General features: G+C 38.4%; 1 protein-coding gene across 8 annotated transcripts in view; it reads right to left on the reverse strand.

Moving 5' to 3' along the window:
- Positions 1–22906, reverse strand: part of ACYP2 (acylphosphatase 2) — a 266925-nt gene that overhangs the window by 159246 nt on the left and 84773 nt on the right. For all 8 annotated transcript variants that reach the window (XM_074011798.1, XM_045369330.3, XM_074011797.1 and 5 more), the window contains exons 2-3: positions 13506–13522; positions 10183–10292 (exon numbers count right to left, since the gene is read on the reverse strand). In XM_074011798.1, coding sequence (XP_073867899.1) covers positions 10183–10292; positions 13506–13508 — 113 coding nt within the window. In that variant the 5' untranslated portion in view covers positions 13509–13522. The remainder of the gene's footprint in view (positions 1–10182; positions 10293–13505; positions 13523–22906) is intronic.

The raw sequence follows: 22906 nt of genomic DNA on the forward strand, positions 1-22906 counted from the left end.
CTCTAAATGATGGTCCCTGTTGTATTCCACATTTTCATGGTTTGGGAAGAAACAAACCTGTGGTTTTTTTAAAGGCAATTTAATTCAGATTTCTCAACTTATTGTCATTGCATTAAAAAAAAAAAGTTTTCTCTTTTTAAAAATAGCTATAAGAAAATAAGGCCCATGCCTGGCTAATTTTTGTATTTTTTGTGCATATGGGGTTTCACCATGTTGCCCAGGCTGGTCACGAATTCTTGAGCTCAAGCAATCCACCCACCTCACCCCCCAAATTGTTGGGATTACAGGTGTGAGCCACCGTTCCCGGCCTGACACTATTAGGTTGGTGCAAAAGTAATTGCGGTGTTTGCCATTACTTTTGCACCAACCTAATATATAGCTACAAATGTGCCACACTGAGTCGACTTTGCAACTATTTTTGTAACATCTCTTACTGTGATTCAATTTCTTGATAATTCAGTACCTTAAACAATCTATTGCACTAGAGGAACAAATTCATTTTTTAAAACCTAAACATGTCGCAGTTAAGCTTAATTTACGTTCTCCAGTGTCTTCTTCCTGCTTGCTTGTCACTACACAACTTCTCCCTGGATAATCCCATCCATGTATGTGGCTTCAAATACTATCCACATACTGATGACAACAAAACTAATTTCTCTAGCCCAATTTCTCTGCAGGGACGACCCATTTATCTAGGAGCCTAGTGGCGTCTCTACCTGATCAGTCCAACTGCCACAAGACAACACGTACAAAGTGGAGCATATGGGTCATAACATAGTAGCAAATATTTATTGATTATTACTACATGCCAGGCACTGCACTAAGTGCTTTATATGGATTTTCTCACTTAATTTTCACCATGCAGTTATACATGGCATGTTTATCTTCTTTTACCTGAAGCCCCATTAAAATGATAGCATCAAAATATGAAAGATGTAACAGACATTGTTCACTGACTACCTAGTATACACCCATCCCCATCCCCTTCTTCCTGGCCAAGAGAATTTTTTTTTCAGGGCATCAATAAACCAAGCCAATTTCCCAGTCTCCTTTGCAGCAAGGAGTAACCATATGACCCTGTTTGAGCCAATGGAACACAAGTAGATATCTGTTTGGGGGTGGGTCAGGAAAAGTAACACAATCCTTTACTTATTCCTGCCTTAACTGTGGATATTATGTGCAGCTGCCCTTTTCCTTTTTTGAACATGAGGAAAAGGCCAAGACAATCACAGAGACATTGGTCCAGACATTATTGAGCTACTGAACTAAGGCCAGTAACCATCTACCTCCAAACTTCTTATTACTGAGAAAAACGAACCTGTTTTTTTAGATCCATGTTTAAGTCCAGTTTTCTATTAACTTGTAGCTGAAAATATTCCTAGCTGGTACAAAACTATAACCTGAACAAGAAGTTTCAACAAATAATTAGTAGGAAAGCAGAGGGTCTGGGTGTGGTAACTCACGCCTGTAATCCCAACACTTTGGGAAGCCGAGGCAGAAGGATCACTTGAGGCCAGGAGTTCAACTCCAGCCTAGACAACATAGCAAGACCCTGTCTCTACAAAAAATTAAAAAATTAGCCGGGCATGGTGGTGCACACCTGCAGTCCTAGCTACTCGGGAGGCTGAGGTAAGAGGATCACTTGAGTCCAGGAGAGCAAGGCTGCAGTGAGCTATGATTATGCCACCGCACTCCAGCCTGGGCAACAAACCAAGATTCTGCCTAAAAACAAAAATAAAGAAGGAAAGCAAGTGGAGGAGGAATAACTATACAGTAAACCAAAGGATGTTACAAACTAAGTGCCTGCAAAAATAATGAGAAGCAAGTCAGCTCACCCCTGTGGATCTCACAGAAGACTTAGGATTTGGAGACACCACATACTGCAGAAGACAGGACACATAGATCTGACATTTGGAGATTCACTAACAAAACTGTCAGTTCCCCACCCAGTCACCACCATTCCTCAAGTCCACAAGTCTACATGTTGGAAAATTTCCTTAAGTTCTGCTTATTGTTGGCTGTTTCGATTTATAACTAAGTTACTGAAAATATGATTGTAAGGAAAGCCGGCAATATAAAAGATAAGCAAAACAAGCAAACAGGAAAAAATGGAAAGAAGAAGAGAAGGAAAAGAAAAGTAATTTAGGGGAAATAGAAATAATGGAAAAAGCAACCGGGCATGGTGGCTCACACCTGTAATCCCAGCACTTTGGGAGGCTGAGGCTGGCAGATCACCTGAGGTCAGGAGTTCGAGACCAGCCTGGCTAACATGGTGAAACCTCCATCTCTACTAAAAAAACAAAAATTAGCCGGGCGTGGTGGCGGATGCCTGTAATCCCAGCTACTCAGGAGGCTGAGGCAGGAGAATTGCTTGAACCTGGGAGGTGGAGGTTGCAGTGAGCTGAGATCATGCCATTGCACTCCAGCCTGGGCAACAGAGAGAGACTCTGTCTCAAAAAAAAAAAAAAGAGAGAGAGAGAGACAATGCAAAAAGCAGAACAATACTTTGAAAAGAAACATACACATAATATCCTCAGAGAGATTTGGGGAAAACAACAAGAATGAGATGCTATGAAAGAGAAACAATTAAGATACAGCAGCAGAAACAAATACAAATAATAGAAAGGTAGGAAGACAAAGTTGAGCCAATTTCCCATATAATAACATATGGAAACTAGATGAGAAAAGTTTAAAATCAGGGGCCAGGCACGGTGGCTCACACCTGTAATCTCAGCACTTTGGGAGGCCATGGCAGGTGGATCACTTGAGGCCAGGAGTTCAAGACCAGACTAGCCAACATGGTAAAACCCAGTCTCTACTAAATAAAATAAAATAAAATAAAGTAGAGGATCAGGTCCACATAGAAGTTCTAAAAGAAGAGGGCCCAAAAGAGATAGAGAAGAAAACAGTCAAAGAAAAAACATTCTCCTCCAAGTGCATTTAAAGCAAAATTAAAACATGCACAAAGGCAGATGGTTGTGAAAATGGAGAAGAGAGATAAGTGGAATATCTGACAAACTTCCTGAGGGAATAAACAGGTATAACTCCCAATACTTTGTATTCGAATGACATCAAACCTCTCAACAGCAACACTGTAAGTTATGGAACCATGCCTTCAAAATTCTTAGTGAGAGATTATTTTTGGCATAGAAAATTGTAAGTCAATCAGTCAAGCACAAGGGTAAATGAAGGCATGCAGAAATGCAAACTTTTTGTCTCTCATACACCTTTCCTTGGGAAGCGCTATAGAGAATTACATTTCTGCAAAATAAGAGAATGAATCAAGAAAGATTAAAACACATGATTAAGGACACAGGAGTCTGCTCCACAAGAAAGCAGCAAAGAGAAACACCAGAGTGACAGCTGTGCAGCAAACCCAGACCCAGACTGGAAGACAGGCCTCCAGGAAAAAGCATGACAGACAGCTTGTGTGATGCACTTTGACATTTGCACATAGATCTGTGTGGGATTTAGAATACATATTGATGGGTATATAGAGTTTCTGTTTTCTGTATATAATCAAACATTAGATTGAAGAACATGAAATTGTTGTTTTATAGGTTAAAATTTTGTCAGGTATTGATAGTTTAACATCATTTGACCAAATTTATAGGTGAATAATATAATGCTGGAAATTTGCTTTAAATACTCTAACAATGACAAAAAATAAGTTGGAGGAATATATGAAACAAGAATGTCTGAAAGTATACTGTTATTGAAAGTGGGTAATGGGCACATGAGCTTCACTGTCCTCTTTTCTCTATTCATGTATGTGTTTGAAAATCCCATCATAAAAAAATATAAAAAGAGAAAAGTATGGCAACACCAAAATGTACATTTCAATAATCTTTCAGACATTGAACCAACCCTAGGACTGCTTGCCCCAGCCTGTTTAGAAAGTGAGAAAAATCAGTTCCTTCATTCAAACACTTTAATCAGGTATCCTGTTACTTGCAGCCTAAAGCATCCTAATTGAATCATAGATCCTAACTGATCAATCCAAAATATATCATGTCATTTATCACAAGGATTTAACAAAATTTTTAAGTAGAAATCTTCTAGGCCTCGCTCTCCGATAATAATCAAATAAAAATAGAAATAAATAATAAAAAATTACCTTAAAAGTTTTAACTGGGAATTTTACAAACACAAACTCAGAATCCCATTAGTTACAATATTAGTTCAAAGACGAAATAAAAAGTGAAATAGCTGTTATTAAAAAATATACCAATAAAATAGATAAATTCTATCAGAGCCTGATTAAGGAAAAAGGAGGAGAAAATGAAGTTATACAAAATCAGGAATTTTCAAAGGGAATGTAAGCACAGATACAAAAGAGATTTTTTTTTTTTAAGACAAAGTCTTGCTCTGGAGCCCAGGCTGGAGTACAGTGGCACAATCTTGGCTCACTGCAAACTCCAGCTCCAGGTTCAAGCGATTCTTCTGCCTCAGCCTCCTCAGTAGCTGGGATTACAGGTGTGCCCCACCACGCCCAGCTAATTTTTGTATTTTTAGTAGAGATGCAGTTTCAACATGTTGGCCAGGCTGGTCTCAAACTCCTGACCTCATAATCCGCCCACCTTGGCCTCCCAGGGTGCTGGGGTTACAGGAGTGAGCCACTGCACCTGGACGATATTTTTAAAATTATAAAATGTATCACAACAAATTCAAAAACCTAGAAAAATTGGATAATTTCCCAGCAAAATAAAAAAGAATCCAAGAACATCTGAAAAACTCAACTATATCAGTTACTTGCTGGGTGCAGTGGCTCATACCTGTAATCCTAGCTCTTTGGGAGGCTGAGGCAGGAGGATCGTTTGAGCTTAGAAGTTCAACACCAGCCTGGGCAACATAATAAGACCTCACCTCCACAAAAAAATGTTTAAAAATTAGCTGGACATGGTGGTGCATCCCTGCATTCCTAGTTACTTGGGTGGCTGAGATGGAAGTATCACTTAAACCCAGCAGGTCAAGGCTGTGGTGAGCTGTGATTGTGCATTGCACTCCAGCTTGGGTGACAGAGCAAAATGTTTTCTCAAAAAACAAACATACCAGTTACCACAGAGTAAATTGAAAAGGTGGTTAAAGGTCAACATTGAGAAGGAGGCAGGACCAGGTGATTTCCTAATTTGTTTCCGCTAACCTAAGAACAGTAATTCTGATATTTTAATGTTATTCCAGAATGAAGAGAAGGATGGAAAACTTCCTAATATGTTTTATGAAGACGATAAAACTTGAAAATCAAAACATAATAGAATACCCAAAAAATACCCGGCTGGGTGCGGTGGCTCATGCCTGTAATCCCAGCATTGTGGGAGGCCGAGGTCAGGAGTTTGAGACCAGCCTGGCCAATATGGTGAAACCCTGTCTCTACTAAAAATACAAAAATTAGCTGGGAGTGGTGGCATGCATGTGTAGTCCCAGCTACTCGGGAGGCTGAGGCAGAAGAATTGTTTGAACCCAGGAGGCAGAGGTTGAAGTAAGCCGAGATCGTGCCATTGCACTACAGCCTGGGCGACAAAGCGAGACTCCATCAAAAAAAAAAAAAAAAAAAAAATCTTACATGACTTATATATATACAAAAGTTCTAAATAAAATATTGGCAAGCAGTACTTGGCAATTCAGCAATAATTCAAAAGAATAACACACTGTAACCAATCAAAGCTTAATTCAAGGAATACAAGAGTGAAATGTATTGTGATAAAGTATATTTACCTAAAACCAACAGCAAACATCTTTCTACCAGGTGAAACAATAAAACTATTTCAAATAAAATCAGAAACCAAACCGGCATGTCTGCTATTGCTATTATTATTCAACATTGTCATGGCAGGTCTGACAAATAAAGTCATTGAAAAAAAGATACACCATTTTTACTAATTGCATAACTATATTTTTAAAAACCCAAAAACTATAGCTTTTTAAAAACTGATAGAATTAATAAGAATATTTGATAAGGTAATACCATGATATATAATTAATATACAAAAGTCATTAGATATTCCATATTTAAGCATGAACAACTAGAAACATAAATGGGAAAGAAATCCATACAATAGTGAAAAGTCATTAAGATACTTAGAAATAAACTCAGCAAGAAAAGTGCAAAAATCTATATAAAGAAAACCGTAAAATCACATTGAAGGATAAATTTTAAAATCTAAGCAAATGGAACAACATCTGTGTGTTCTTGAATGGGAAGATTTAATATCATAAAAATGTCACTTCTCTTTTTTTTTTTTTTTTTTTAGTATTTGAGACAGGCTACTCCCGTTGCCCAGACTGGAGTGTGATGGTGCAATCTCAGCTCACTGCAACCTCTGTCTCCCAGACTCAAGCGACTCTCCTGCCTCAGCCTCCCAAGTAGCTGGGACGATAGGCGTGTACCACCAACCCCAGCTAATTTTTGTATTGTTTGTAGAGACAGGATCTCACTATGTTGGCCAGGCTGGTCTTGAACTCCTGGCCTCAAGTGATCTGCCCGCCTCATCCTCCCAAAGTGCTGGGATTACAGGCATAAGCCACTGCACCTGGCCAAAATGTCACTTGTCTTAATTTCACAAGAATGCCCAATTAAAAAGCAAATACAATAATGGGATCCTAAAACATAAAACATAGGCAACAATTGAAATCTAAATAAAGTAGGGATTTAGTTAATACTAATGTATCCATATTGGTCCATTAATTGTTAACATATGCATCATATTAATGTAAAATGTTAATAGTAGGAAAACTATGTGGGCAGTATATGGAAACTGTCTGTACTATCTTCACAGATTTTCTGTAAATATAAAACTGTTCTGAAAAATAAACTTTATTTTTGTAATCCCAGCACTTTGGGAGGCCGAGGCAGGAAGGTCATTTGAAGCCAAGAGTCCCAGAGCAGCCTGAGCAACATAGTGAGACACTATCCGTACAAAAAATATATATTTTTAAATATATAAATTAGCCAGCATGTGCACTCAGGAGGTTGAGGTGGGAAGATCACTTGAGCCCAGGAGGTCAAGGCTGCAGAGAGTCTAATCAGACCACTGCACTCCAGCCTGGGAGACAGAACAAGACCCTTGTCTCAAAAAGTAAATAAATACATAAAGTTTACCTCAAAAGCATATGTGTGAGACAATCACGTAAGTTTTTTTTAATAAACAGAATAGAATTCCAGTTAAATAAGTAAAAGTATCTTAAAGTTTAGAGAGAAAACAAATGCCCAAGAAAGCAAGTAAAAGAATCAAAAAGAACAGTGAGAGGAAATATACTGTAGAGATAGTATAATTAAATCAATACGGTATACTGATGTAGGAACAGAGAAATAGATCAGGGAACAGAGTAGAGAATTCAGAAATAAAACCCAGTTTATATGAGATTTTAACATACAACAAAAATGTATTTCAGTGCAATGGGGGAAAGAGTGATTATTTAGTAAGAGGTGCTGGGACAACTGGCTATTCATCTGGTAGAAAATAGTTGGTCCAATATCTCATCTTATAAATAAAAAACAAATTCCAGATGGAGTAAATGCTTACACGCAATAAATAGAGCATCAAGTTAGAAGAAAACCTGGGAGACAATACTTACAATCTGTTTCTTAACCAGAGAGAAAAAATAGCCATATTTGAGTTAATAAAAGTGAAAAACAATTGATGTTGCAAAGCTATCACAGATGAAACTATAGGCAAATTATAGACTTGGGAAAATACCTGCAAAATGATAACAGATAATGGGTTAGTAACCATGACCAATATACAAAGAGCTTTTAAAAATGGGCAAGAGACAAGCAACTCGATAGAAAAATGGGTAAAGGATGTGAAAAGGGAGTTCACGAGAACAAATCGACAGACATAAGCATAAAGAGGCTCCAGCGAACTAGTCATTAGAGAAATGCAAATTACAGCAAAAATAATCACCACAACCAATCAGATAAAAGAAAAATTAGAGAGCACAATAACAATTGCTGACAGGATGAGGAGGAAAACAATGTACATTGTTTACAGCTGTTTTGTAAAGCAGTCTGACAAATATGTTTACATTAAAAATACACTGACACTTCAACCAGCAAATCACACTCCTGGGAATCTATACAACAAAAATAAAATCGCCAATAAAATGTTTATTGCAGCATTGTTCTTATTGCAAAACACAAGTAAGAAAAAAATAAATTTCCAGCAATAAGGTAATAATAAATCTATATATTGTGGAATATATTAAGCAGCCAATAAAAAGAATGAATTAGAGATTACCGTTTGACTTGAAAGGATTTTCCTGGATGTATCTTTGAGTGATAAAGTAAGATGCAGAGCAGGGAATACACCATGATCCCATTTTTAAAAAAGCAAATATTGAACAAAACCCATAAATGTGTGTGTGTGCAGACATGTGTATGTGAGAGACAGAATGTGAACATGGAGACAAGCAGAAGAATACACACTAGCTTGCTGACACAAGTTACTTAAGAAGGGTGGTGGAGAATGCAGGGGTTGAAAAGAAAACGTGAGCACAATGTATGAAACTATTTCATTTATGTTAAGCAAATTAATCAATGACCCTCTATAATGTGGATTAGGAATATAACATGATTGGTATGAGCTTCTATCTTCCACATAGTCCCCAGTTTTTAAAAACTATGTTATTATTTTTTTCTAGGCTCCCTCCCATCATGGGACATAGCCTCTACTTTAAAACTTCGTCACAATCATTTGGCATATTCTCTTCCATTGAACTGTCAGTTCTGTACAATGGAAGTCCCAAAATTTCTTGTACATTTTGTGACAATTCTACTTAAAAATACTGTTTTTCATTAACAGTCACCCCACAGTTTATCAAACTGAATTTTTGGACCCCACTTTTCAATTTGAGGTGCAGTTTTACACACAAACGCAAGTATGTACCTAAACATTAAAAAATTAGAAAAATAAGGAGTTGATTAATTATATATTTACTGTTTACTGAAATGTCCAGAAAATGAAAATACAAACTATGGAAAAATATGCATAAGGTATTCCATTTCAGTAAAAATCAGCAAAACCTTAGTTATAAATGCATACTTAACTATTTTTAAGTGAAAGAGAAAGCTGTGGAAAGTATTCCTTGTCACAGGTTAATAAAGGAAGGGAATTGAAAAGTACACATTACAAGTTTTACCTTTATACATCTGGGTGTTATGTTACTTCACTTACTATAATAAGCAAAAAACTATTGCTTTGGAAATCTAAAAATATTAAGTAATGAAAACAAAGATAAATTACAAACAATAAAATAAATTGAGTGCTACTTAGTACCTACCTCATAAGATCTGTTGTAAAGATTAAGTGAGGTAATTCATGTCAGGTGCTTAGCATATTGCCTAACATGTAAATGCTCAATAAATGTTAGCTATTTTTTAATTTTTTTAAAAAAAGACTACAGAGAGCAGTGGAAATTATGAAGCTGAAAACACAAGGCTTTTGAAAATGACATCGTGTACACAAGGCATTTTCCCCCATATTCCTGAATCTGGCCTCTTTTGGACTTCCAGGATTCATAGTTTGGTAACCATCCAGCTCATTAAACACATTCTCATTGGCAGGAAAAATAAAATTACAATTAGACAAATAAGGCGCTTAACAATAAAAAGGAGATGGCAATCTTTTTGCCTGGAATGCTACCCTAAGAACTTCACGAACCATCCAGAGGCACTATGCATCTGTCACAACACTTCAAATGAGAACTACCTGGGCCCTGGACATCTCCATAACACTGGAGGAGTTGCAACAGGACATACAGATTGGAGAGTAAAGCCACAACTCTTCTCCAGGCCAGTCCAAGTTGGAAATCCATTCCTAAACACAGAAATGCTACTCCCAACTCAGAATTTCTTCACAGGCCTGCTTACAAACATATTAGTTTGATTATAAGTCTACAAACAAAATCTGGTCCATCAATACTATTCTTACTGTCCAATGAAACATTAAAATAGCCTCATAAGTTCAGGCATGGTGGCTCACACCTGTAGTCCCAGCTACTTGGGAGGCTGAGTTGGGGGGATCTGAGCCTGGAAGGCAGAGGTTGTACTGGGCAGAGGTTGTAGTGAGCCGAGATCATGCCACTGCACTCCAGCCTGGGCGATAGAGCAAGGCCATGTCTTAAAAAACTAAAAAAGAGCAACCTCACAAAGTTCATGTACATGTTATTAATTTTACTACTCACATGGAATTGACTTTGTCTTCTGGCCCCTGCACTTGGCCTGTCACGGTGCCTTTGCTGGTATTCTTCACCCAGCCAACCACTCCTATTTTTTTAGCTTCATCTTCTGTATACTGGTTTCAGGAAAAACAAGAAGAAGAAAGCACAGCATCAAAAGTCTGAATTCATAACATACTTGATTCTAATATCCAAAAAATGCTAACCTAATAATCATTCTTTGTAGTCTACGCCAACAATTGTATAGATGACCTACAGTAACACCTCTATTTATAAAAGAATCTTCACGTAAATGGTATCTTTTGTTAAATTCCACTTTCAGTAAAAACAATTGCACTTTGATAAAAACATTATGAAAAAATATGCTTAGAGTGAGAATTATTTCAGTAACAGTTTCTATGATGTGTTTTTGGATACATAAAATTTAGCTGTATTGCCCTTAAGACTGCTAACACTAAATCACATTGTTAACTTGAGTTCCAAGTGATAATCGATCCAAGATTCTCAATCACTGAGAAAAAAATATACAATTATGATCAGCATAGAGTATTGATAAGCAGAAATAGAGACTAAAACAGTTTGAAATTTCCAGTAAAAAATGAGGAAAATCATTTTAATAAGAAAATTATAAACAACCCCATTAAAAAAGTAGGCAAGGACACGAACAGACACTTCTCAAAAGTAGACATATGTGTGGCCAAGAAACATGTGAAAAAAAGCTCAGTATCACTGATTATTAGAGAAATGCAAATCAAAACCACAATGAGATACCATCTCACACCAGTCAGAATGGTGATTATTAAAAAGCTAAAAAATAACAGATGCTGGCCAGGTTGCAGAGGAAAGGGAATGCTTACAAACTGTTGGTGGGAGTGCAAATTGGTCCAAACACTGTGGAAAGCAGTGTGGCAATTCCTCAAATAGCTAAAAACAGAACTACCATTCGACCCAGCAATCCCATTATTGGGTATATACCCAAAAGAATATAAATTGTTTCATCATAAAGACACATGCACACATATGTTCACTGCAGCACTATTCACAATAGCCAAGACATGGAATCAACCTAAATGCCCATCAATGGTAGACTGGATAAAGAAAATGTGGTACATATACACCATGGAATACCATGCAGCCATAAAAAAGAATGAGATCGTGTCCTTTGCAGGAACATGAATGGAGCAGGAGGCCATTATCCTTAGCAAACTAACACAGGAATAGAAAATCAAATACTGCATGTTCTTACATATAAGTGGGAGCTAAATTATGAGAACACATGGACACAAAGAGGGGAACAACAGACACTGGGGCCTACCTGAAGATGGAGAGTGGGAGGAGGGAGAGGAGCAGAAAATAATAAGTATTGGGTACTAGGCTTAGTACCTGGGTCATGAAATACTCTGTATACTAAACCCCCATGACACAAGTTTACCTATATAACAAACCTATACATGTACCCCTGAACCTAAAATAACTTTTTTTAAAAAAAGAAAGAAAATTAAACTAGCAAGAACACTAGCATAAACATGCTGGTTTGCAGAGTTATTACAAGACTAAAAGATTCTGATGTTTTCTGTTGGCTCTGGACTTGGCACAGAAATGTTATAATTGTCTATGGGTAGATTTCTCTCTCCTATTATTATTAATAGTCTTTTAAAATTTCCTTTTTCTAGATCCAAATTCAGTTATGCTATGTAAGTAGCAACATTTTGATTTTGAATTATTTTAACTGCATCATACTAAAATTCCTATCAATCCAGTCTACTAGAACTATTTTTTTCTTTTGAGATGGAATTTCACTCTTGTCGTCCAGGCTGGAGTGCAGTGGTGCCGTTTCGGCTCACTGAAACCTTTGCCTTCCAAGTTCAAGCGATTCTCCTGCCTCAGCCTCCCAAGTAGCTGGGATTACAGGCATGTGCCACCACGCCCAGCTAATTTTTATATTTTTAGTAGAGACAGGGTTTCACCATGTTGGCCGGGCTGGTCTCCTGACCTCAGGTGATCCACCTGCCTCGGCCTCCCAAAGTGCTAGGATTACAGGCATGAGCCACTGCACCCAGCCTTAGAACTTTTCAAAAACATACTCTTCTCCTGTATGGAGGCCAGGGTGATCAAGATCTCTACACTCCACAGCCCCAGCTGTATGAAACAACATAAATCAAAATGCTAACAGCTAAGACTGATGTAAGAGGTGGCCCTGAAAATAAGTCACTTTCTTACTAGATAATAATGAAAAGGGAGACAATCTGAATTTTGGGGGATGGGGCTGCCTCATAATAGAGACTTTACTGATGGGAAAATATTGGAACCCTCAGGGGTTGGGAACCAGGGACTTAATCTAGTGACCCAGCTAAGATAGTAGGTGAAAATGCATGCCACAATTAACTTGTAGGAAAGGAGTACTTTAAAAAAGTTAAAATTTTAAAAGCAACATGGAGCCAGGCATGGTGGCTCAGCCTGTAATCCCAGCACTTTGGGAGGCCAACGAGGGTGAATCACTTGAGGTCAAGAGTTCAAGACCAGCCTAGGCAACATGGTGAAACCCTGTCTCTACAAAAATTAAAAAAAAAAAAAAAAAAAATTAGCTGAGCTGGGCATGGTGGCTCATGCCTATAATCCCAGCACTCTGGGAGGCTGAGGTGGCTGGATCACTTAAGGCCAGGAGTTCAAGACCGGCCTGGCCAACATGGTGAAATGCCATCTCTACTAAAAATAAAAAAGTAGCTGGATGTGGTAGCAGGCGCCTGTAATCCCAGCTCCTTGGGAGGCTGAGGCAGGAAAATCGCTTGAGCCTGGGAGGCGGAGGCTGCAGTGAGCTGAAATCGTACCACTGTATTCCAGACTGGGCAACAGAGCAAGACTCTGTCTCCGAACTAAATAAATAAATAAAAAGATAAATAAATTTTAAAACGCAACATGGAGCTTAATCTGCTAAATCCTGGGAACCACTTCATTATACAACATCAGCGTGTTTTGTTTTGCAGTGCGACATATGTACCTTGGCCTATAGGATTTCTTCTATCCAGAACATGTAGAAAATCCCATACTTTGTATTCAATACACCTAATCAAAGCGTTTCATTAAAATCACCCAAAGAGAGGTACTTTTGAATGTAGAAAATGTTAAGTAAATACGAAGAAGGGTACAATGTTTTTAGCGTTAATAATAATCTCAATCAGTAATTTCAAAGAAATACACATATTTCTTCATTTGCTGTCAAGGACAGGGAGTAAATAGTAGACTAGCGCCAAGTAGAAAAGTGCCGTATCTCTGTAATTGGGAATAACAGTTGAAAAAATGGCAAAATAATAAAGACTGTATTGACTTACCATTCTGAAGCAAACTCCTGTAAAAAAGAAAGATAAAAAGAATTGTCAGCTTGTCCGCCTTTAAAAAGTTATGTATTTCCTGACTTAACTTTTATCTAGGTGGTCCCCATTTATCCTTGGTTTCACCTTCTGCAGTTTCACTTAACCCTCAATCAACTGCGGTCCTATAATATTACGTTTAAAATTCCAGAAATAAACAATTCATAAGTTTTAAATTGAATGCCTTTCTAAGTAGCATAGTGAAATCTCACGCTGTCCCACCCATGAATTATCCCTTTGTCCAGCAGATCCACACTGTAGACACTCCCTGCCCGTTGGTCACTAGGTAGCCCTCTTGGTTATCAGATCGACTGACTTGGTGGTACTGCAGTGCTCATGTTCAAGTAACCCTTATTTTACTTAACGATGACCCCCAAAACACAAGAGTAGTGATGCTGGCAAATGTGCCAAAGAGAAACCATCATGTGCTTCCTTTAGGTGAAAAGGTGAAAGTTCTCGACTTGATAAGGAAAGAAAAACATTGTATGCTGACGCTGCTAAGATCTAAAGTAAAGCAATCTTCTGTCTGTGAAACTGAGAAGAAGGAAAAAGAAATTTGTGCTAGTTTTGCTGTTACACCTCAAACTGTAAAAGTTATGGCCACAGTGAATGATAAATGCTTAGAATATCTAGGGTTCTACACTATCCACAGTTTCAGGCATCCACTGGGGTTCTTGGACTGCATCCCGATCCGAGAACAAGGGCGAACCCCTGTATTTATTATGTCGTAAGTAAATGAAATAAGTAAAATGTTTAATATCTGAATGTATTTAGAAACTGTTTTTGAAAAGTAGTTTCTTTAAAAATGAAATGTGAAAAGGAAGACTTTTTGGAGAAAAATAGTAATATTCTGAATCCAAATAAATAAAATGCTGAAGCACATATTCACTCTATTTTTTTTTTTTTTTTTTTTTTGAGACGGAGTTTCGCTCTGTCCCCCAGGCTGGAGTGCAGTGACCGGATCTCAGCTCACTGCAAGCTCCGCCTCCCGGGTTTACGCCATTCTCCCGCCTCAGCTTCCCGAGTAGCTGGGACTACAGGTGCCCGCTACCTCGCCCGGCTAGTTTTTTGTATTTTTTAGTAGAGACGGGGTTTCACCGTGTTAGCCAGGGTGGTCTCAATCTCCTGACCCCGTGATCCGCCCGTCTCGGCCTCCCAAAGTGCTGGGATTACAGGCTTGAGCCACCGTGCCCGGCCTCACTCTATTTTTAAATGCTAAATAAAACAAAATACTTATTACAGGTACAGTTGAGTATACTTGGCATAAAATTTAGCTGTCCTCAACTTTTAAGATATCTTCTTAAAATGTAAGGACTAAATACAAATTTAAATGTAATAAAACATCCGTGTATTTTATTGCTAGTTACAGAACCAATGAAACATATCATGAAATGATATGCTTGACCATAACTTGGCTTCTGAAGCCTCAGTCCTTTTATTTATTTATTTATTTATTTACTTACTTATTTATTTTAGAGACAGGGTCTTGCTCTGCGCCCAGGCTGGAACACAGTGGTGCAATCATAGCTCACTGCCCCCTCGAACTCCTGGGCTCAAGGAATCCTCCTGCCTTGCCTCCTGAGTAGCTGGGACTCCAGGCATGAGCCACTGTCCCTGGCTCTGAAGCCTCAGTACTAATGGAAACTTACTGAGATGGAAATGATTCTTAGAATCTCTATAGTGTAGATTACATTATGTTCAGACTTTGAACCATGTAGGTTGAGAAGTATTGTTGGTCTTGGTTATGTTTGCCCTATGTAGACCATAATAAGCTGTTCTATATTGGCCAACTATGATGGTATCTTATACTTTGCTTACCCAGCCTGCAAAACTATGAGAGTCTCATCTCAGACAGAGGTCAAGAACACTATGGGACTTCATACCTTGGGTTGTTTGGAACCAAACATTGATACATAGAGAACTGGGCCCTAGAGTGGGGGTGACACAAGAGGCAAGCTGGTTCCAAATTATCAGGGATATGTATTTATGATATGGGACCCCTTGAGGGAAAGGGAAGGCCTTCTTACATCTCTCCTGGGAATTGCAGCAATGACCCTAAATAACAGATCTCAAGTCAGTCCTTCAAATTGCAAGTTGGAAAACTCTTGATCCAAAAGGATGAATTAGAACAGGCTTCTTTGGGATAGATACGCCCCCACATCTCAGCTTCTGCTTGAGAGTTGGCTAAAATAGGCCTAAGTAAAGAAACATCATGAATGTATCAGGTGCAGAAATTCAGAGCTTGTTAGTACCTATTGCAACTTAGTTTTTATTTCTACCTAGAACACATGGTAAATTTGGAAATTTACTTTTCAGTACTCAAGAAGCCAAATGACAAAGAGAGAAAAAAAAAAACACTTCAGTTTAGAGGAGAGGACATAGCAATTAAAAAACACTGGAAATGGATAAAAAACTGTGGTAGATCCACACAATGGAATACCATGCAGCTGCAGCAATAAAAAGGAATGAACCATGGATACAAGCAACAACACGTATGAATCACAAATGCATTATGCTAAGTAAGAGAGGCCAGACTCACACATACTGTGTAATTCCACTTTCTGGAAAATGCAAAACTGTAAGGACAGAAAACTGATTGTCAGTTGCCAAGGGCCAGGAGTAGAGGCGAGAGTGCTACAATGGGGGGGTGAAGAAATTCAGGGTGATAGGACTGTTCTATATCTCAATTGTGGTGAGGATTACATGACTGTATGCATTTGTTAAAAATTCACTGGGCCAGGCGTGGTGGCTCACACCTGTAATCCCTTTGGGATTACTAGATAATCCCAAAGATTACTAGACATTAGCTAGTAGATATAAAAGGAATTAGCAGAAAATTCCACAGCCAAGGCAGGTGGATCACCTGAGGTCAGGAGTTCAAGACCAGCCTGACCAATATGGTGAAATCCCATCTCTACAAAAATACGAAAATTAGCTGGACATAATGGCGGGTGCCTGTAATCCTAGCTAGTTGGGAGGCTGAGACAGGAGAATCACTTGAACCCAGGAGGCAGAGGTTTCAGTGAGCCAAGATCATGCTATTGCACTCCAGCTTGGGCAACAGAGCGAGCTTTGTCTCAAAAAAAAAAAAAAAAAAAATCATTCAATTGTACACTATAAAAGGTGAATGTTGCTGAATTTATATTCTATCTCAATTGAAAACTAATTATAAAAGAACACATTGGGAAGTCACAGGGGATGGATCAATCTCCAAAGAGTCCAAGAGGTGTTGATTCTACATACAGCAGTTGAGTCTGGTTAAGAGGATATAGAAGAAAGGATCGGTAGCTTAGATATTTTATGCAGTCTTGCAAGCAGATTGATAATTTCCTGATGGTAGTATACTGTGGTACCCAACAAATATGAAGGAAAAAAAGCAGCAAAGCAATAAAGACAGGATAGTATCACAAATGGAATTTTTATAAGGCTATAAAATATTTCAAAAGATAGATGTTCAATGTGGAGATAACATGAGTGGGAAGTATTGATCTGAAAGAGAATCAGAAAGGCAATCTGTTATATAGATGGAGAGAAAGACATTAGCTAGTAGATATAAAAGGAATTAGCAGAAAATTCCAGAAACTTCAGGTCAACCAGACCATGTAGAAGAGAGAGAGAAAACAGGAGAGAAGACAGGCTGCACTGTGCAGGCAAAAGTGTGCAGTCTTTTTATCATAAGAGTCAGGGGATCCCAGAACACAGTAAGACACTGACCAAGTAAGTAGACTGAAAGTTTTGGTCTAGGCTGTATTGTGTATATGCCCGCTGAGTTCCTCAATCACTAACAGGCCCAAATATGAGCGTTATGAAAAGAGAAAGCACGTGCAATGGCAGTAAGCAGAAATTAGAAACATGTGGTCCATCTCTTTCCTATTTAAAGAGTGGTCCATGAAACAGCAGCACCTGAGAGTTCTGTTTAGAAAATAAAATTCTGGCCGGGCGCGGTGGCTCACGCCTGTAATCCCAGCACTTTGGGAGGCCGAGGCAGGTGGATCACAAGGTCAGGAGATCGAGACCATCCTGGCTAACACTGTGAAACCCCGTCTCTACTAAAAATGCAAAAAATTAGCCGGGCGAGGCGGCGGGCGCCTGTAGTCCCAGCTACTCGGGAGGCTGAGGCAGGAGAATGGCATGAACCCGGGAGGCGGAGCTTGCAGTGAGCCGAGATCGCGCCACTGCACTCCAGCCTGGGCGACTAAGCGAGACTCTGTCTCAAAAAAAAAAAAAAAAAAAAAAAAAAAAAAAAAAAAAGAAAATAAAATTCTTGGGCCCCTGCTCCAAGGAACAGAAATGCTTCAGGTGGAGCCCAGTAATCTGTTTTCACATGCTTTCCAGGCAATTCTTATGCCCATAGCCAATGGCTGACTCCCCCTTAAAGAAAAGTCTGGGAGAGATTTGAAAAGGGTTTATATTTCAGGTCAAGAATTGCATCAAAAGGAGAAAATTAAAATCTCGTAGGGTACCAAAGATCTGATGCGCGCTCCATCACACTGTTCAAGTTGCTGTTAATAATAACTCATGCATTTGCATGTCATTGTTGCCTCACCTTTTCACAATTCAGAAGCATTACATGAAAGAAACCATGGATGATAAAAAGGCAACTCTCCCCTCCTGCACCCTAAAGGGACCTGACATTGGCAGAGCCTAGGCAGCCTGTCACGTAGATTTCCCCCTCCATCTGTACCACTTACTACTAGAAATACTGGAGCTGCCCAAAGAGGGAAACTGACAACATGCCCCTCAGTGAAGAGCAACGTCCTTTCAACATTTCCGAATCTCGAGCAGCCCTTCCACCATCTATTCATTGATGATGTCAAAGACCATTCGCTTATGGTGATGGGGTTTGAGAAAATTTTTAAAGTGGAATCAAACACAGATATTCCACTATGTGTTGCAGTGTTAAGGAAATTACCTACTCCAATCTATTGATATAATATTTTACTCACACTAACATAATCTAAGAATCTGGTAACTCAGGTAAATCTAACAGGCACACAGGTAAACATTGATTATTCACTTAACAAGCATTTTTCAATTGTCTAATTTTAAGTGCAAAGAATGAGATGAGTAAGACACAGTCCCTGCATCTAAGAGTTTACAATCTAGTGGGAAAGATGGACAAGTAAACTGGCAATTAAATGTTGCAATTAAAATAACGGACAATTTGGAGCTGTAAAATCCATAAACCTTGATACAAATTAGAGTTCATGAGACAGCCACATGACAGACAATCACTCTTGGGTGATTTTAAGGCTGGCTTGTTGAAAAACAGTCTTAGAGCTGAGACTTCAATGATGAGCAAAAATTAGTATGATGAGAGTAGAACATTACAGATAGAAGAGCATGCTCAAAGGCCCGAGGTTTCAGATCAGGGCATATCTGGATACCACGCATAGTTAAATATTCAAACCCATGCACTGTACTCATTTTCTAAATTATTTCTAGGCCCCTGTCATTACTGAAGATTTACTGAAAAATAGTTTAATTCTGTTCCAACTTTATCTAGAAGAATGGGTGATAATGTTTATATACTTAAAGTTACCACAATCTTTCAACTCATCTACTACAAGAACCTCCTTAACTAGCCTCCCTGCTTCCAGTTCTGCCCCACTATAGCATATTCTCCATAAAGCAGCCAACATGGTTTTCTTTCAAGTAAAATCAAATCATTTCCTTCCCCAGCTTAAAAGCCCGCAGGGGCTCCCATTACACTGGAAATGAAATGTATTCTGGTTGCCACAGCCTCCTAATTCCTCTACCTCATATCCTAGTTCTCCCTCTTTACTCACCCCATTCCAGCCAGATATGCCTCCCTTGGCCCCTTAAACATGCCAAGCTCCCTGGCCTTTGTACTGACTATTCCTTCTGCCTGAATCCTCTGTCCCCTGATATTCTCATTCCTGGCTCCTTCCCATTATTCATCTCTCTATACAAATGTCACTTCCTTAAAGAAATATTCCCCAACCAATTTATCTAAAACAGCAATGCACCCCATGTTTCCTGCACATGCATTGTTTACTTTTTCATTTCCTATCTTTACAGTAGATTGTCAGTTCCGTAAGAACGGGAATTTTTCTGTCTTGTTTACTACTGTGTTCCCAACACCTAGACCAGAGCTTGGCACATGGTTGTTGAATAAATGAATTTTTAAAAACCAGCTGATAAATATTTATGTGAAATATTTAACTATCCTATAATAATTTATCATATAAATTATTATGTGTTTGTTATATATATTACACATTTATAATATAATGTATCATTAATATTAACATATTGATTATATATTATATTTATTGTTAACATATATTGTGAATATACATATAATCATATTTATTAGGCTTTAAGTTTACTTTCAAAGTGGTGATGCTAAATTTACGGCATTCAAAGTTCTAGAAAGAATCTCAATAGTTCTATGTTGATTCTAGCAGAACTTTCCACAGTGATAATATACAGTGACTGAATATATAATATACATATCTATGTACACATATATGCTTATATGCTCACATATATCCCTATAATACATATCTATTATATATAATAGATAGTATATATACCATAACAGATAGCAAGAAGTTACTAATAATGCTAAACTGACATTATGCATATACATAACATTAGGCATATACATAGTATTAGTGCCAATCATAATCTCAAATGCTATAATCCTAAATGTTGAAATCCTGAAAGATCAAAATCCCTAAAGTCAGCCAGGTATGGTGGCTTACACCTGTAAGCCCAGCACTTTGAGAGGCTGAGGCAGGAGGATTGATTGAGTCCAGGAGTTCGAGATCAGCCTGGGCAGCATAGCAAGACTTCATTTCTGAAAGAAAAATAAAAATTTTAATTAAAAATCTCTAAAGTCGAAAATCCCTAATGATTAAAAGCCTGAAAATGACAATCCTGAAAGATTAAAATTCTGAATGGTAAAATCTAGAAAGCCTAATTCTGGGGATGGGATTAGTACACGTTTGATTGTGTGCATGACAGTTGCATCATGTTAGTTGCATCATGTTAAACAGAACTATTACCTTGTTATTGTCTTTATTTGGAAGTGAATTATGGTTTAAGGAGACACATATGGGTGCCAAATTGACAAGGGCTGGATTTGTGAACTTAATTTTAGGTGTCAATTTGACTGGATTAAGGAATACCTAGAAACCTGATAAAGCATTATTTTGGGTGTGTCTGTAAGGGTGTTTCCAGAGATTACTGAGTCTGAGTAGACCAAGTGGGGAAGATCTGCCCTCAACATTTTGAGTGTTTCAGAGAAGTGAAAATGCAGGCAAAAGATACAAGAAATCTTCCCTGCCAAATTACTTAATTGTGTATGACTTCTGCATCTTCACACATAGTACCACGCTTGCCTTAAAAAAATGTCCTTCTTTTGTACCAACCAAATGTTTTTTTAAAAAGGTGGAAAAAGGAAAAAAGAAATGACTTTCATCGGAGAATAAAAGGTATTTTTTTAAGAGATGGGGTCTCGCTTGCTGCCCAGGCTGGAGTGCAGTGGTGTGATCATAGCTCACTGCGGTCTCAAACTCTTGGTCTTAACCAATTCTTTCACCTCAACATTCCAAGTAGCTAGAACTACAAGTGCACACCACCATGCCTGGATAATTTTAAAATTTTTGTAGAGATGGAGTCTCACTATGTTGCTCAGGCTAGTCTCAAACTTCTGGCCTCACTCAATCCAACTGCCTCAGCCTTCCAAAGCACTGGGATTACAAGCATGAGCCACTATGTCCAGCCAAAAAAAAAAAAAAAAAAAGGAATTTGAAAAGCTCAGTGACCTTCTGAATGAATTGAAAAGCTCAGTGACCTTGCTGACACAGAGGTTCCTCCGGTGATACAAAACACATTAAATGATGAACTATTCTTGATTAGGGATCTGTCCATCAAAGAAGATAGACTTCTTATATTTCTTAAACCACTCAATCTAACAAAGAAAAACCAGTGCATGCTTCATTTTGGCTAATGTGTGGCACTTTCAAAACCACCCTATTTTTTACCAGTTGCATACAATTCATCCCCCTGTGGGATCTCAAAATTCTAGAACTTAACCACTCATTTATGTACGAATGACTGGACAAAAGGGAAGCACTTTGTAAAATACTTACTTGAAGATTTGGTGGATGCTGCAAAAGAAAATGGATTCAACTGAATCCCCAAATCATAATGACAGATTAGGAGCAATCAAAGCTTCTAAAGTGAATTTCAAGATGTCACTAACAAAGTTTGTTTTTTCCATTCAGTCTGATGCATTTAGTGGAAAACTTAGATGAGTCGATTGGCCGTGAGATATGACAATGACGAAAACTTCAATTTAAAAATGTGTCATTTGTCTGCATTGGCTTTCCTTCCAGTTGATGAAATTCCAGGAGCTTTTTTTTTTTTTTTTTTTTTTTTTTTTGAGACAGTCTCGTTCTGTCGCCCAGGCTAGAGTGCAGTGGCGTGGCACGATCTCGGCTCACTACAACCTCCGCCTCCCAAGTTCAAGCGATTTCTCCTGCCTCAGCCTCCAGAGTAACTGGGACTACAGGCGCAAACCACCAAACCCAGCTAATTTTTTGTATTTTTGTAATTTTTTATTTTTAGTAGAGATGGGGTTTCACCATGTTAGCCAAGATGGTGTCAATCTCCTGACCTCATGATCCACCCAACTCGGCCTCCCAAAGTGCTGGGATTACAGGCCTGAGTCACCGCACCCGGCCCAGCTTTTAATGTATTGAATCTGCATTTGCCTGAAGAAACCAGCAAAGTTACTGACTGGTTTAAAAACAATTATGCACATGGTAGGATTAGAAGACATATAACGGTGTTGTTGTTTGATCACAAGTATCATCTACACTAAATTTGTAATCTGTATGAGTGCATGCAGAATGAATTTTCATGTATGTAAAACATAGAAGCATAGCACTGAAGATGGAAAACCTTAATAGGGGATGCTCACGTCAGTGTATATCAAATCACAGAAGAATTTCAAAAAGAGCAGTGCCCTGTAGAATATGGATATAAATGTATTTTCCAAAAAGAGCCAAGTCCTCAAAAAAAAAAAAAAAAAAAAAGCAGCTATTCATCATGATGGAAGACTCCAAAATACAGGTAACGATTGTGAAAAGTTGGCCAATTCTTATGGACTATCTCCGTGCAACTGCCTATAATCTATCACTGTAATACAGTTTTTTTGTATGTCAAATTTTCTTTTTTTTTGAGATGAAGTTTCACTCTTGTCACCCAGGCTGGAGTGCAGTTGCACGATCTCGGCTCACTGCAACCTCGACCTCCTGGATTCAAGTGATTCTCCTGCCTCAGCCTCCTGAGTAGCTGGGATTACAGGCACACACACACCACCACGC

The sequence above is a fragment of the Macaca fascicularis genome, chromosome 13 (genome assembly GCF_037993035.2).
Source record: "Macaca fascicularis isolate 582-1 chromosome 13, T2T-MFA8v1.1".
NCBI lineage: Eukaryota > Metazoa > Chordata > Mammalia > Primates > Cercopithecidae > Macaca > Macaca fascicularis.